Source organism: Chiloscyllium plagiosum, chromosome 9 (genome assembly GCF_004010195.1).
Source record: "Chiloscyllium plagiosum isolate BGI_BamShark_2017 chromosome 9, ASM401019v2, whole genome shotgun sequence".
NCBI classification, from domain to species: domain Eukaryota; kingdom Metazoa; phylum Chordata; class Chondrichthyes; order Orectolobiformes; family Hemiscylliidae; genus Chiloscyllium; species Chiloscyllium plagiosum.
The window spans coordinates 63,596,987-63,614,180 of record NC_057718.1 but is presented as its reverse complement, the minus strand read 5'-3'; the positions used below and the strand labels follow the sequence as shown (position 1 = coordinate 63,614,180).

The 17,194-nt window shown below is 41.0% G+C and overlaps 1 protein-coding gene across 6 annotated transcripts in view; it reads left to right on the top strand.

The window, feature by feature from the left end:
- The window catches only part of pde10a (phosphodiesterase 10A), a 481,692-nt gene that overhangs the window by 326,692 nt on the left and 137,806 nt on the right, over nucleotides 1-17,194 (top strand). For all 6 annotated transcript variants that reach the window (XM_043696099.1, XM_043696101.1, XM_043696100.1 and 3 more), the window contains exon 5: nucleotides 15,935-15,984. In XM_043696099.1, the coding sequence (XP_043552034.1) occupies nucleotides 15,935-15,984 (50 nt within the window). The remainder of the gene's footprint in view (nucleotides 1-15,934; nucleotides 15,985-17,194) is intronic.

Here is a 17,194-nt window from a genome sequence, read left to right as displayed (position 1 = left end):
TAAAACATGAAAGAGTTGAGAAAAGATTTACAAGGGTGTTGCCAGGGTTGGAGTATTTGAGCTATAGGGAGAGGCAGAATAGGCTGGAGCTGTTTTCTCTGGAACGTCAGAGGCTGAAGGGTGACCTTAGAGAGATTTATAAAAGCATGAAGGGCATGGATAGGATAAATCGACAAAGTCTTTTCCCTGGGGTAGGGGAGTCCAGCACTAGGGGGCATAGGTTTAGGGTGAGAGGGGAAAGATATAAAAGGGACCTGAGGAGCAACCTTTTCACACAGAGGGTGGTGCATGTATGGAATGAGCTGCCAGAGGAAGTGGTGGAAGCTGGTACAATTGCAGCATTTAAAAGTTATCTGGATGGGTATATGCATAGGAAGGGTTTAGAGGAACATGGGCCCAAATGCTGGCAAATGTGTCTAGATCAGATTCGGATATGTGTCAGCATGGACAAGTTGGACCAAAGAGTCTGTTTCCATGCTGTTCATCTCTATGACTCAATAAGGTTCATTCTTACTGCCCAAGATCTGACTGACTCCTGTATTTTGCTTTTGAGAGACTGTCCTTTTCAACAATAACCAAAACTGAGTATCTGTTTGAGAGAGGAATTAGCCACAGGAGACTTCTAACTACCATCTTCCCTTTCCTGACAGTCACCTGCTGTGTAATACCTTTTTTAGATTTTTTTAGATTACATTACAGTGTGGAAACAGGCCCTTCGGCCCAACAAGTCCACACCGACCCGCCGAAGCGAAACCCACCCATACCCCTACATTTACCCCTTGCCTAACACTACGGGCAATTTAGCATGGCCAATTCACCTGACCCTGCACATCTTTGCACTGTGGGAGGAAACCGGAGCACCCGGAGGAAACCCACGCAGACACGGGGAGAACGTGCAAACTCCACACAGTCAGTCGCCTGAGGCGGGAATTGAACCCGGGTCTCAGGCGCTGTGAGGCAGCAGTGCTAACCACTGTGCCACCGTGCCGCCCACCTTCTCTAAGTCTCCTAGCCATCAAACTCTGTGTCTCTTATATGCCCTCAGTGACATTCATCTTAACAAGAAGTAGCTTCCAATAGCACCCTATATATAAAATAAACTAGCTGTCCTTATCCAAAGAATTAATGCTAAGCATGCAAACAAAAAAAAAATCAAATCTCCAAAATTTAAATAAAATGAGCACTTAGCTGAACAATTAAATTTTAAAAAGAGCTCCTGCTCAAGTGGTCCATCTGACAGCTTTTATTCTTCACTCCAGAGCTGTCCATGTGTCGGCCTTTCTGAAAGCTCCATTTTTAAAAAATTAAACACAATTTAAAGACTTCCTCGACAATTCAAAAAATTTTAGCGATGTTTTAAAACTCTCCTTCTACTTGGATAATTTTAGAGAAAATTGTGTCGGCCTCTCCAAAATGTACATTTGAAAAAAATCAAGCACTTTATTTTGCTTCTGTTTTATGTCATTCACTTTAAAAACAAAACTAAATATGAATCAAAATAAAAATCTTATACTCCTGAAATGTAATAACTAAGAAATCTAGGTAATCTAAGTAAGCCTGCAATCTCGGGTGCAGCTGCAAGATCCACACTACTCTCAGTCCACCATTTTAGAATATGAAAGGATACTTGAGAGGAAGGGGGCGGATCCAGTTGATGTGGTCTGTGTTGGCACCAAAAATGAAGACAAGAGGTTGAGAGATCATGTTTCAATAATAACAGCAATTCTGAACAAAGTTAGAAACAAGACCTCAAAGGCTGTAATCTCGGAATAATTGCCTGAGCCACATGCAAATTGGCAAAAAGATAAGATTAGGCAAGTAAACTTGTGGCTAAAGGAGTGGTGTAGGAAAGAGAGGTTTCATTTTGTGGGGCACTGGCATCAGTACTGGAACAAGAAATAATTGGACCATTGGGACTGGCTCCACTTAAGCTGGTCTGGGACTAGTGGAAAGGCTAAATAGGGTGGTTACAGGACTTTGACTAGTTAAAGAGTGAGAGTTCAGGAGAGATTATCAAAGTTTCCAGAATAAGTAATAAGTCAGAGTATCAAAAGGGTGAAGAATCCAACTTCAGCCACAGCAGACAAGGGAAGAAGTATGAGAAGGGAGCAGTCAGTGCAGGACTGAGGGTGTGGTACTTAAACACTTAGAGTTTACAAAGCCAGATAAATGTGCTTATAATGCAGATTTAAATTGGCAAGTGCGATATTGTGGGCATCACCAAGACGTGGCTACAAGGGGATCAGGGCTAAGAACTGATTATCCAAGGATACACGTCCTTTTGAAAGCTCGGGCAGAGGAATCAGTGTTGTCTTATTAGTAAGAAATTAAATTAAATTGAGAGCAAACAGTGATATAAGATTGGAAATTATGAATCTGTGTGCATGGGTAGAGTTGAGGAACCACAAAAGTAAAAAGACTCTAATGGGAATTATGTAGGGGTAGAAAATAAATCGGGAGATAGAAAAGGCATGTTAGAAATAATCATGGGGGATTTCAATATGCAGGTGGGCTGGGAAAAATCAGGTTGGTAGCAGATCAAGAAAATAATTTTGTGGAATGTCTACGCGATTATGTTTTTGGAGCAACTTGCGGTAGAGCACAGTAAGGAATAGGCAATTCTGGACTTAGTAAAGTGTAAGGCAGACATGTTTAGTGAGCTTAAGATGAAGAAACCTGTAGCAGGCAGTGACCATATGATGATAGAGTTCACCCTGCAGTTTGAGAGGGAGAAACTGGAATCAGATGAAATGCTTTTACAGTTGAGTAAAGGTAAATACAAAGGCATGAGGGGGGAGTTGGCCAGAGTTGATTTGAAAGGGAACCTAGCATGGAAGATGCTGGTGCAGCAATGTGAGGCACCACAGAAATTTATCCCAAAGAATAACAAACATACTAAGGGCTGCCAAGGGAAGTAGGAACAGCAGAAAAGTAAAAGAAAAAGCATGCAATTTGGTGAAGATTAGTAGAAAGCCAAAAGATTGAGAAGTGTTTAAAAACCAGCAGAGGACAACTAAAAAGCAATAAGAGGGAGAAGATGAAATCCTAGGGTAAGTTACCTAGTAATATTATAGTAGATTGTAAGAGTGTTTTTAAAGATATCTAAAAAATGAAAGTGAACATTGGACTGGTGAAAAGTGAGGGTGGAGAAGTAGAATGGGGATACAAAAATGGCGCAGGTACTGAATAGGTACATTGGATCGGTCTTAATGGTGGCAGACATCAGTAGCATACCAGAACCTCGAGAGTCAGAGGGCAAAGGTGAGTATATTGGCCATTACTAAGGAGATGGAGCTGGTAGGCTGAAAGGTCTGTAGGTGGATAATTCAGCTTGACGAGATGGACCACACCCCAGGGTTCTAATGGATATAGCTGCAGATATTTTGGATGTGATCTTTCAGGAATTGCTAGAGTCAGGGAGAGTCCTAGGGGACTAGAAACTGACTGGTGTAACATCCCTGTTTAAGAAAGGAGGGTGGCAGCAGACAGGAAATTATAGACTGGTTAGCCTGGCCTTGGTTGTCAGTAAGATTTTTAGAGTCCATTAATAGGGATGAGATTATGGAGTATGTGGAAGTGAAAGGTAAAATAGAGCTGAGTCAGCACCTCTTCAAAATGAAGTAATGCCTGACAAATCTGTTAGAATTCTTTGAGGAGGTAACGAGAAAGTTGGACAGAGGAGAGCAGACTGCTTTCTCTACACAAGTGCTGCCAGATCTGCTGACTTTCTTCAGCAATTTCTGTTTTTGTTTCAGATTTCCAGAAGTTCTTTGGTTTTTTTTGTTTAGTGGGAATAAAGTGGTCTTTTTCAGGATTGCAACCAATGGAATTCCACAGAGATCAGTGTTGGACCACAACTATTCACGTTATATATTAACGATCTGGATGAAGGAACTATGGGCATTGTTGCTAAGTTTTCAGATGGCACAAAGGTAGGTGGAGCGATGTTTACTGTTGAAGAAGCAGGGAGGCTGCTGAAGACTTGGACAGGCTAGGAGAGTGGTCAAAGAAGTGGCAGATGCAATACCATGTGGGAAAGTGTGATGTTATGCATTTTGATGTGACAAATAGTGGAGTAAGCTATTTTTAAGTGGAGAAAGGCTTTGGAAATCTGAAGCATAAAGAGACTTAGGAGTCTTATTTCACAGTTTTCCTTAAGGTAACCTGTAGGCCTAATTGGCAGTTTTGAAGGCAATTGCAATGTTAGCATTCATTTCGAGAGATCTTAAATACAAGAACAGTGATGTAAGGCTCTGGTCAGACTGCATTTGGAATATTGGGAGCAGTTTTGGACCCATTTCTAAGAAAGGGGATGTGCTGGAATTGGAGTGGGTCCAGAGGAGGTTTGCATGAATAATCCTAAGAATGAAGGGTTTGTCATGTGAGGAGCGGTTGAGGACTCTGGGTGTATATCCGATGGAATTTAGCATGAGGGAGATCTCATTGAAACTTAGAGTATTGAGAGGCCTGGATAAAGTTGGTGTGGTAAAGATGTTACCACGAATAGGCGAGAACTAGGACCTAAGTACACAGCTTCAGAGTGAAGGGATGACCCTTTAGAACTGAGATGAATAGGAATTTCAGAGGATAGTGACCCTTTGGAACCTATTGCCCCAGAGGGCTGTGGAAGCCAAATGTCTTTAAGACGGAGATAGGTAAGTTCTTGATTTATAAAGGAGAAGGGTTACAAAGAGAAGGCAGGAGAATGGGATTGAGAAACATATAAGCCATGATTGAATGGCAGAGCAGATTTGATGGACTGAATGCCTAATTCTGCTCGATTATCTTAAGGTCTGAGATGTAGAACAACATTTTAAATTGCTTAAAAGGTGATTAATAGACTCCGAGGGAATATATTCTGTAGAAAAGGGACAAACAATTGCTAGTAATGAAAAGTTCATGGATAAGAGATGGGAAATTACTGAAAATCCTGAGCAGACGAGCTGAAGTTTAAAGGTGGATCTGATCTTTAAAACTTGCAATTTGATTGATAGGATAGTTAGAGTGGTTACTTCTATTTACTGAGGAGTTTAAAAGGAGCAATAAATGTAAAATCTGAAACTGGTCATTACATTTATTAGTAATTTTTGTCTTCCTACTCTCATCTTTCTTATGCAGACTTCACCTCTTGTCTCTGTCTTTTCCGTTTTGGTAATATTTCCTTTGTGGTAAATTGTATACTTTGGTTCATGTTTTTCCAGTTGCTTTCTAATTTTTTTTCCCAAGAACTCAATTTGTTCTAATTCTTCAAATCTGAAATATTCAATTTTTTAAAACAAAAAAAAGGGCCTCTCTGATTCATCCTTAAACATCTCAGAGTCTAAATGGTGGCATTTTCTTTTCTGGTATCTTCAGTTTCAGTTTAATTGTTTCCACAAGTGGATGATTTGAATTTCTGTCCACTTCAGAGTCGGTGAGTGCGGTGCTGGAAAAGCACAGCTGGTCAGGCAGCATTCGAGGAGCAGGAGAGTCAACGTTTCGAGCATAAACGCTTCATCAGGAGTGGGTGGGGAAGGATGGGGGCACAGCCCAAGGGGGCTGAGAGATAAATTGGAGGGGAATGGGGCCTGTGGGAATGTAGTTGAGAGTGCGATAGGTAGATGAAGGTGGGGAGAAGGTAATTGATCAGGGTGGAGCAGATAAGTGGGAAGGAAGATGGACAGGTAGGACAATTCAAGAGGGTGGTGCCAAGTTGGAAGGTTGGATCTGGGCGAAGATGGGGGGAGGGGAAATAGGGAAACTGGTGAAATCCACATTGATCCTGCATGGTTGGAGGGTCCCAAGGTGGAAGATGAGACGTTATTCTTTTGGGTGGATAGATTTTGGCGGTGGAGAAGGCCCTCCTTGACGGTGTGGGAGGGGGAGATAAATTGTTTGGCCACAGGGCAGTGGGGTTAATTAGTGCCTGTGTCCCAGAGGGGTTCTCTGAAACGCTCCACAAGTTGGTGTCCTGTCTCCCCAGTGTAGAGGAAACCACATTGAGAGCAACAGAGAGAGTAGATGACGTGTGTGAAAATGCAGGTAAATCTCTGTCGGATGTGGAAGGATCCTTTGGGGGCCTTGGACAGAGGTGAGGGGGGAGGTGTGTGCTTAGGTTTTGCACTTCTTGCAGTGGCAATGGAAGGTGTTGGGAGTGGGGGGTGTGGACCTAACAAGGGAGTTGCGGAGGATGATGCAATGTTTCAGGAGGTTGATGGGGTGGAAGGTAAGAACTGAAGGGGCTCTGTTCTTATTGTGATTAGAGGGGTGGTGTTCAAGGGCAGAGGTGCAGGAAGTAGAGGAGATACGCTTGAGGGCATCATCGACTAGGTGGGAGGGGAAATTGTGGTCTTTGAAGAAGGAGGCCATTTGAGATGTTCTGTGGTGGTATTGGTCCTTCTGGGACCAGATGCAGCAGAGGAATTTGAAGTAAGGGATAGCATTTTTACTGGAGGCAGGGTGGGGGGAAAGTGTAGTCCAGGTAGCTGTGGGAGTTGTTGGGTTTGTAGTAGATGTTCGTGTTGAGTTGGTCGCTGGAAATGATGATGGAGAAGTCCAGGAAGGAGAGGGAGGTGTCCGAGATGATGGTCCAGGTGAACTTGAGGGCAGGGTGGAAGGTGTTTGTGAAGGTGATGAACTGTTCAATCTCCTGGTGGGAGCACAAGGTGGCACCATACAGTCATCAATGTAGTGGAGGAAAAGGTGTGGAATGGTGCTGGTGTAACTGTGGAAGATGAACTGTTCCAAGTACCTGACGAAGAGGTGGGCATTGCTGGGGTCCATGCGGGTGCCAATGGCTACCCCTTTGGTCTGGATCCCAACGCAAATTGATTTTTTTTATCCTGTATCTAAAACGTTTCACCAACCTTTACTCCACCTAGACTTCTCCATGTCTCCAGCCTTTTGGTTGCTAAAAGATGTATGTCATCAGAGAATTTTCTTGGTAACACTTGATTGGAGAACGATCTAGCCCCATGATAAAAGTAACTAACTGAGATTGTAGAAAAGAGGGGAGTTAGTTCACTCCTTCTTACCCGCTCAGAGGGGAGTTGAGTGTTATGGGGAAAAGGCAGGAAAGTAAAGCTGAGCATTTCAGATCAGTCATGAAACTGATGAATTGAAGCCATAGATGACATCATAGCAAAACATCTAAATGCCTGTGGGAAATAGAATAAGGAATGCAACAAATGTCTGAGAACTATCCTTTCATATATATTTGGTTCAGTGATTTGAGACATTGATATTTGTTCGTTAAGAGACCTAAAACATAATTTTACATCTACAGGTTTATGAACCATCTTATTAATGTGTTCAGAAAAATCATTGTAGAAAATGGTAGCACATTTGCAGAAATTGGTAACACACCTTCTGAATTTAGACCTGGATAAGGAACAAGAGGAAGTTATATTTAACCTAAGAACAGTCTTTGATTAATATCCAGAAGTAGAAAAAAACCTTTTACATTTGTTCCATAAAATATCAAAAAGTATTCCATTATATTTATCACCAAAAGTTTTAAAAATCTGTTAGTTGAAATGTGACTTGCAAAGTAAAGCTGTGGGGATATGAGAGAGAACCAAATACCGAACATCAGACTAAAAGTGAAATAATCCAATATGTTTCAAATTGAGAAAGGAATACTGCCAGGTTCTTCACTGTGAACAAAATTAATCACTTTGTACACAGGACAAGTATTCAAAGAATCAGGTGTATTTTCAAAGATAGAAATTGGTAGCATGGACACATAAAATTTGTGCGATGATGACACAATGCTACTTGCAGAATCAGAAAAGGCCCCACACAATATCAGAGTTCAAACAAAATCCAGAAGTTTCGAATACGGATAGAGTATGAAGACTAAAATGACCAAAACAATTGTATTTAGAATACAAAAGAAACTAGAATATTTTATCTATTTCAAGTTTTAAAATTGTCAATACATTGGCAATAAAGTGAAGACAACTCATTTAAAATTGGCGTTAAAAAGTAAATAACGTAACTAATTAAAGCTCATTAAGAATGGTAGTACAGGTGATCTGTCAAAGCTGTGATATGTGGGAGCTCAAGGAAATTATTCTGATTTGGGCAAATATCTGTGATGTTTGAATTTCAAGCAGCTACTGCTCAGTTTATGAGCTGGAGACTCAAGTACAGACAATGTGATGCATCAAGGAGGAGGAATGTTAACTGGATTCTTTGGACCAGAAGGCAGTCTCATCTCTTCAGGATAAGATGTCCTGATATGGTCAGTGGCCACAGACAATGGGGTGTGACTGCAAGTGATGTAAGTAAGGGGACCCAGAGGACAGGAGTATCAACCTCAGCAATTGTCCAACAGGCTTGAAGTTCTCTCAGTTTGTTTGGTTGAGAGTGGAGGTCTGGGATGAGTGGGCTAAATGGTTATGATAATGTGGTACTAGAAGCATTTCAAGTGAGAGGGAGCCAAAAGGAATCTAGTGGCAGTAGAAGAGAGCATCGTCAGGGGATTGTCACTGTTCTCTGCAGCAAAGAGTCAGTGTCCAGATAGCTGTGTTATCTTGTCAGTGCCAAGGTTCAGGACGTATGCTCTGGGCTGAAGAAAAACTAACAGTGGGAGAGGGCGGTTTCAGTTATCAAAGTCCATGTAGGCATCAATGACATAGGTAGAACGTCATGTTTTACATAGCCAGTATGAGAAGCAGAACCTCAAAGGTAATAATCTTTGGATTATTGTCTGAGCCATGTGCAAATTGGCATAAGGTTAACAAGGTTAGGAAGATGAATATGTGGCTAAACAAATGTGTGGGAGAAGCAAGTTCTGGTTCGTGAAGCTCTGGCATTAATGCTGAGGAATGTGGCCTCTCTAATGCTGGGACGATCTACATTTGAACCATGTTATTGGGAAGTAGAGTGGATTTTAAACAAAATAGTGGGGCCAAGGGCCAAAATTTGAAACCAGTGGAGAAAATGCAACAGAAGGAGGAGTTCATGTGGGAAATGATAAGCGTACATTGACAGGCAGAGGCAGAGACTGCAGATCTAAGAACAAATCAGCAGAAAAGACTAGAGGTAACAACAATAATAAAAGGATACAACTTAAGGCACGGTTTGAATACATGAAGCATTCAAAACAAAACATGATGAACTAATAGTATAAATTGAGATAAATAAGTACAATCTGGTCACCATAACTGAGGCATGACTATGGGATGACTGAAATTAGGACCTGGGTATTGAATGGTATATGACATGTAGGAAAAACAAGAAGCAAGGAAATGGTGGAGGTGTAGCTCTGTTTATTGAAGATGATATTGACACAATAGGGGGGAATGAGTTAAATTGAGGAAACTAGGATCTGGTGGAGATGAGGAATGATAAAACAGGTCATTACTTGTGGGAGTTGTGTACAGGTCCCCTAACAGTAATTATTTGGTCAGATATGGTATCAAGGAAGAAATAATGGGAGCTTGTCAACAGGGTACAACAATTATCATGCTTGCATTTTAACCTATCTAAAGACTAAAAAAGCCAGATTGGAAAAAATAGTTTAGAGGAGAATTCATTAAATGTTTTCCGGAGAATTTCTTATGGCACCAACCAGACAGCAAGCTATGCTAGGCCTGGTTTTGACCAATGAAATAAGATTAATTTCAGAATTTAATGAAAATCTCTGCGACAATGATATAATTGAATTTTACATGTTATTCAAGGGCGAGAAGTGTGGGCCCAAGACTAGTCTGAATTTAAACAAGGGCAGTTATGAGAGCATGAAAGCAGAGTAGCAAAAATGAACTGGCAACTTAGAGTAATAGGTCAATAGAGATGCCATGACAAAAGTTTAAGGGGATATCCCAGAAAGCGCTGAATTGATATATTCCAACAAGGAAGAAAGGTTCTCAGAGATAGACCCGCCATCCATGGTTAACTAAGAAAGTTGAAGATAGTATTAATCTTAACAAAAAGACATATAATTGTGCAGACAGGTAGCAGGTCAGAAGATTAGACAGAATAGAAAAAAACTGGTCTTCCAGATACAGGAAGGGTATTATCAAGCTGGAGAGATTTACCAGGGTGTTGCTGGTTTTGAAAGGTTTGAGTTATAAAGAAAGGCAGGATTTTTTCACGAGAGCATAGGAGGTTGAGAGACGACCTGTTAGAAGTTTATAAAACAATGAGTGGTATAGATAGAGTTGATGGTAGTTGTCTTTTCCCTAGGATGGAGAGCTAGTGAGATAGTTGATGCATTGGTTTCAATTTTCCAAAACTGATTAAATTTGTGTAAAGTTCATTTTTAAATTAGAAAATAGTTAATGTAACTCTTTTATTCAAAAAGGGAGAGAACTAGAAAGAAGGAAACTATACACCAGTTAGATTAAAATCAGTCATAGGGAAAAGCTATTATTAAAATTATTACCTTGAATTTATCCAAATTCCCTATTCTAATTAGATACATAGTTTTGTCAAAGGGATATCATGTTTAAATAATTTATTGGAGTTATTTGAAGAAGTAACTTGTGCTGTAGATAAAGGGGAACCAATGGATGTATTGTGCAGAGATTTCCAGAAGGTGTTTGATAAGGTGCCATGTCAAAGATTATTGTTGAAAATAAAAGCTCATGGTCTCGGGAGTAATATTCTGGCATGAATAGAAGATTAGCTGGCTAACAGGAAGCAGAGAGTAGGAATAAGTGAGTCTTTATTCAGGCTGGTAAGATGTAATGAATGGTATACCACAAGGGCAGTGCTGGGACTTCAGTTGTGCACGGTTTATACAAATTATTTATATGAAGGGTTTGAAGATATTGTAACTACATTGCTTGATTACACAAGCAATTACACACAAAGTTAAGTAAGAAAATGATTTGTGAAGAATATGCAACGAGATAACAAAGGGATATAGATAGGTTGAGTTGGCAATGATCTGGCAAATGGAGTGCAATGTAGGAAAGTATGACATTGTCTATTTTGGCAGAAAAAAAATGTATATTATCTAAATGGTGAGACAATGAGGAGATATCTGTGGCCTAATGCATGACATGCAGAAGGTTAGTATGCAGGTCCAGCAAGTAATCAGGTAAGTTAATAGAATATTATGGTTTATTGCAAGGGAAATTGAATTCCATAGTAGGATGTTTCAGGTGTTCAGGGCATTGGTGAGGTTAAAAGGTATTGATTGCCGTACTTGTAGAAAGATGTTAATGTATTGGAAAGAGTTCAGAGAGAGTTTGGTAGATTGATATCTAGAATGAACAGATTGCTCTATGAAGAAAGGCTAGATAAGCTAGGCCTAAATCCTGTGGACATCGTAGAATCCCTACAGTGCAGAAGCAGGTCATTCGGCCCAACGGGTCCACACCGACTGTCCAAAAAGCAAGCCATCCAGACCCATCCCCTTACTCTATCCCTGTAACCCTGCATTTGCCATGGTTAACTCATGTTGCCTGCACATCCCTGAACACTATGGGCACTTTAGTATGGCCAATGCACCTAACTTGCACATCTTTAAACTTTGGGAGGAAACACGTGCAGACCCGTGCAAACTCCACACAGACAGTCACCCGTCGTGGAATCGAACCTAGGTCTCTGGTGTTCTGAGGCAGCAGTGCTAACCACTCAGACACTGTGCTGCCCACTTTAGAAAAATCAGGGGAGACTTAATTAAAGCATATAAGATCCTGAGGGGACCTGACCGGGTGGATGTCAAATGGATGTTTCCTCTTTCTGAGAATTTAGAACTAGGGTTATACTTTAAAAATATGGAGATGCTGACTTAAGACAGAAATGAGACATTGTTTTCTCTCAAAGGGTTGATAATTTTGGAATTCCTTTCCTCAAAAGGCTGTGGATACCGAATCTTTAAATTTTTGAAGGCAGTAGAGAATAGATTCTTGATTACAAGGGGATGAAAGATTATCGGGATATGCAGGAATGTGAAGTTGGGATTAAAATTAGATCAGCTATGATTTTATTGAATGATGAAGCAGTTTGAAGGGCCAAGTGGCCTACTCTGGTTCCTTGGTTCGTAGTGGATGGTATTGTACAGTTGCAAGTAGCTAAGTTTGTCTATTTAAGATGATGAAGATAAAACAAAATGATGGGTCACTGAAGTTAGAAGAAAGACCGATGTAGCCAGAAGTAATTTTGTGCAGATGAAAGATGCATTAACGCAAGAAATCTCAAGCTTGTAACAAGCAAAGAAACATCATAAGATGCCACACTCTGTCCACATTCCTGTCTGCCTCCGAAATGTGAACAAAAATTAAAGATCTGTACAAGAACACAGAGGCCTTTTGGGATATAGATGCTAAGACGTATACTAGAAGTTCCACTTGCGGACCACAAGACAAGTGGAGAAACTCGAATTTGTGGAAGCTAGAAAATGTCATTCAGAAAAGGAAGTGTCAGTATTTTGGCCATTTCATTGGAGCTGAAAAGCAATGGCGATCTCTTGTTGAGGCAAAACGAAGGGCAGCAGAAAGGGGGATCGACCTTTGGACATAATTAGATGCCACATAAGTGTTTTCAGGTGAGCTACAGTGGATGTGTCAGATTAGTACAAGTACAACAAGCATGGGCACCCCATGATGGGATCGCCTGACAGGAAAATCTACAAGTTGTAGCAGTGAACACTTAGTAAATCACAAATGAGACACTTCTAAGTCACAAAAAAATGAATATCATATGTCCCAAGTGTTGTTTTCTTTTTTAAAAAAATGGCAAAACAAGCCAAAATTCTCTTTGAGTAACTTTGATACTTTAAGAATGATGAGCAATTGTATTTGGCTGATGTTGTCACCTTGCAGATTTTAGCCATCATGTCCAATTTCCCATTGGCTTGCACTTTCCACTGCCTGTCAAATTCGCTCTGTGTCTTGGTTTTGTGGTGGCATTTTTATTTAAACTGTTATGGTTCAATGACACTCCAGAGATTTAAACATAAGTCTTAGCCAAAATTTCAACCCTATACTAGGAATACTGCATTGTTGGAGGAACCATCTTTTGGATTGGACATTAAATGGAGGCCACATTTGCTCTCTTGGTTTTCTGCCCATAATTTATCAAGGACATTAAATGTTATAAAATAAACCCAGATTGTTCAAAACATAACATGGAAAGAGGACCGGCCATATATAAACATTAATCATTAAGTAAATATAAAATGTATATCAAAAATCTGTTTAACAACATTAATGTAATCATAATTATTAGAACTACACAACCGATTAAAATTGTAGAAGCAATGAAATTGAGCTTGCTAAAAATACACTAAAATCGTATGATGAAATTAACATTAAGGAATAAGTTCAGCAGGCCAAGTAATTATTTTCTTACTGTTAAATTTCTTTCTATTTTTATGGCTATGTCTCCAAATATAAGCAAATCATTATTAAATTGTAAGATGTAGAATTTTCCCGGTGGGCTTTGGGACCCCATTGTTGGGCCCAAATGGGGGTCAGAAGCACTGACTATGGCATTCACTTGTGATTTTTCTGAATTGGCCACTTAATCACTAGAGAGGAGACTCATTGCCTAATTAACAGCAGGCAGATTCCTGATGTAAGAGGCAAATAGAAATCTCCCAGCTTGGAAGTACTCTCAATATTTCGTGCAAGAGGCTGGAAGAACACAGCAAGTCAGGCAGCATCAGGAGATGGAAAAGCCAATGTTTCTGATATAACCCTTCTTCACGAATGGAGGTGAGTGGAGGGAAAGCTACAGATAAAAAGGGGGATGGTTTGGGTGGGGAGAGGGGGGTCTCTCTTTACCTGTAGCTCCCCCTACCCCAACTCCATTCCTGAAGAACAGTTATACCCGAAACATTAACTTCTCCACCTCCTGATGCTGCCTTGCTTGCTGTATTCTTCCAGCCTCCTGCTTGACTACTTTCGATTCCAGCATCTGCATTATTTTTGTCTCCAGCAATATTTCATGGCCGACAAATGAGGGAGAAGAAGATGAAATTCTTCAAATTTCTAAAATTAAAAATGTGGGTGGCACAGTGGTTAGCACTGCTGCCTCACAGCACCAGAGACCCAGGTTCAATTCCCACCTCAGGTGACTGTCTGTGTGGAGTTTGCACATTCTCCCCGTGTCTGCATGGGTTTCCTCTGGGTGCTCCGGTTTCCTCCCACAGTCCAAAAATGTGCAGGTGAGGTGAATTGGCCATGCTAAATTGCCCGTAGTGTTAGGTAAGGGGTAAATGTAGGGAAATGGGTTTGGGTGGGTTGCCCTTCAGCGGGTCAGTGTGGACCTGTTGGGCCAAAGGGCTTGTTTCTATGCTGTAAGTAATCTAATCTAATCAAATCCAGCTACTGAACCACCGCTTTGAGGGGAATGGGATTGAGTTCCAAAAGACACTGCAGCTTGAGCTGAATATATGTCGGCACAGATTGTCTCTATGCTTGCCTGAATTTCTGGCCATCCCAATCTGCAGCTAGAAAATGGTTGCCAGGCAGCCTCACTATTGTCTGTTGACAGAGCTGACATGGGGGTTGACAGGAAAGTCCCAGTCATTCTTCGACAATTAATCTTAAGTGACGTTTACAGGAAGGGAATAGATTATGCCAGTAGCCCATCCTCAACCTCACACATCCCATGGTCTGGAGATTTGATGGATCTGCAGAACTAGCAGGTCACCTAGTTGCCAGTAGCCATTTTCAATACTTGCCTCACTTTGTGTCTAAAATTGATGCTCCAGAATTCATTACATCTCCATTGTCGATCTTTAATTTCTTAGCTAAAGGTTCCTTGGATTAACTTGTGTTGTAATCCTGCTGCTATTACTATTGGACAAGTATGATCCCAAAATGAAACCTGGTTTTGATGGAAAACATTTGCTTTTTCTCTTATGTCCATTTTCCTGCCCTTTCCCCATAATCCTCGATTTACCTACTGGACAATCTGTCTCACTCTTAAATGTACGCAATGACTCTGCTCCCACAGTTATCGGTGGTGAGGAATTTCAAATGTTCTCAACCCTCTGAGAGAAGAAAATCTATGTCATTTCAGTCTTAAATTGACGTCCCTTTATTCTGAGACTATGCTCACTAGTCCTATGCTCTCCCATGAGAGGAAACACCCCCTCAGCATTCAATGAGATCACCTCTCGTTCTTCAAAATTCCAGTGAGTAGAGTTCCAACCTGTTTAATATTTGTTCATAAGAAAATCTTTCCATAATAGCAATCATCATAGTGAACCTTCTCTAAGCTGCCTCCAATGAAATGGTATTTTTCCTTAAATAAGGGGACCAAAACTGCTAACAATGCTCCAGGTGTGATCTCAGCAGCACCTTGTCCAGCTGCAGTAAGGCTGTTTAAACTCCAACCCTCTTGAAATAAGGACTAACATTCCTTTAGCCTTCCTCGTTGCCTGCTGTACCTATGTACTAGTTTTGTGTTTTGTGCACGACTACTCCCAAGTCTCTTTGTGTTGCAGTTTTCTGGAGTATTTTTTATTCATTTAAATAATATTCTGTTGTTTTGTTATCTTTCTCCAAAATGAGCAACTTCACATCATTTGCCAACTTTATGCACACTTATTCTATGAATATTTTACTGTGAATAGTTTCTATCTCTTTTGCAACCTGCCTTTTTACCTATTTTTGTATCATGTGTGAGCTTGGCTGCAAGTTATTTGCTTCCTTGTTCCAAGTCATTGATATATATTGTAAACAGTTACGGTCCCAACATTGATCCCTGTGGAACCCCATTAATCACAGGTCGCCAACTTTAACAAAAAAACTCCACTTGCTGTTTCCTGCCCATTAGCTAGTTGTGCCGCAGATACACTGATATTTAATTAAGCATCATAAAAATTATTTGAGTAGGTTTTAATTTTATTTCCCTGTCTTTCTATTTTTCCTTTATGATATTGCAAATGGAGTAGAAACTCTAAGCTTTCCCTAAAAACACTATGAATGCTGTGTTGTAACTGTGTCCTAATTATTTTATACCTTTCTCTATTACTGTTTTGCAGCTACGATGGCTGATGGATTTTCATTATATTTTGTGGGAGAATGCAACAATGTGAGTATATCGTATCAAATGTCTCTAAAAAGGTGAACTGACCGTGACATTGCAATAACGTTTGAACCAAGCATTGCATTTGGATCTTAGATACTGAGAATATAGCAGCAGGAAAGTAGGCATTCTACTCCCATTGGCAGTATTGAAGTAGAGTTGGATTTGTCCCCCAAAGTTTTCAACTTTTACTGCTGCAATCTTGTCAGTAGAAATAAGTCTAAATTCTTGTCTTCAATAATCTATTTTGTTAGTGTTCGCAAGTTGAAGTGAACAGTTCATCTTTACAAATTGATGGTCATGCTGTATTCCAGTGCAATTTTAGAAAACATTTAAGCAGATCGGATTTCAGCCTACTCTGTAGACTAGGTTTTCACCCTGATATGAGGGCAGGAACTGAGTTTGCTGACACTATCTGCCAGCATCATACTGACAAGAAGCTGATTAAGAAGCCAATTGTAACAATGATCAGAGACCAACTGGAATTTTCCAGGCAGCCTCGAGCATTGGAGACATTAGGGGTTGCTTTGAAACAGGAGGAGAAAGTGAGGGCTGCAGATGCTGGAGATCAGAGCCGAACATGTGTTGCTGGAAAAGCGCAGCAGGTCAGGCAGCATCCAGGGAACAGGAGAATCGACGTTTCGGGCATAAGCCCTTCTTCAGGAATGAGGAAAGTTTGTCCAGCAGGCTAAGATAAAAGGTAGGGAGGAGGGACTTGGGGGAGGGGCGTCGGAAATGCGATAGGTGGAAAGAGGTCAAGGTGAGGATGATAGGTCAGACTGGGGTGGGGTCGGAGAGGTCAGGAAGAAGATTGCAGGTTAGGAAGGCGGTGCTGAGTTCGATGGATTTGACTGAGACAAGGTGGGGGGAGGGAGAATGAGGAAACTGGTGAAATCCGAGTTCATCCATGAACCATGGGCACCACTCCCCACCTCTTCCTCCACTACATTGATGACTGCATTGGCGCAACCTCGTGCTCCCACGAGGAGGTTGAACAGTTCATCCACTTCACCAACACCTTCCACCCCGACCTCAAATTCACCTGGACAGTCCCAGATTCCTCCCTCCCCTTCCTCGACCTATCTATTTCTACCTCAGGCGACCGAATCAACACGGACATCTACTACAAACCAACCGACTCACACAGCTACCTGGACTACACCTCCTCCCATCCTGCCCCCTGTAAAAACGCCAACCCATTCTCCCAATTCCTTCG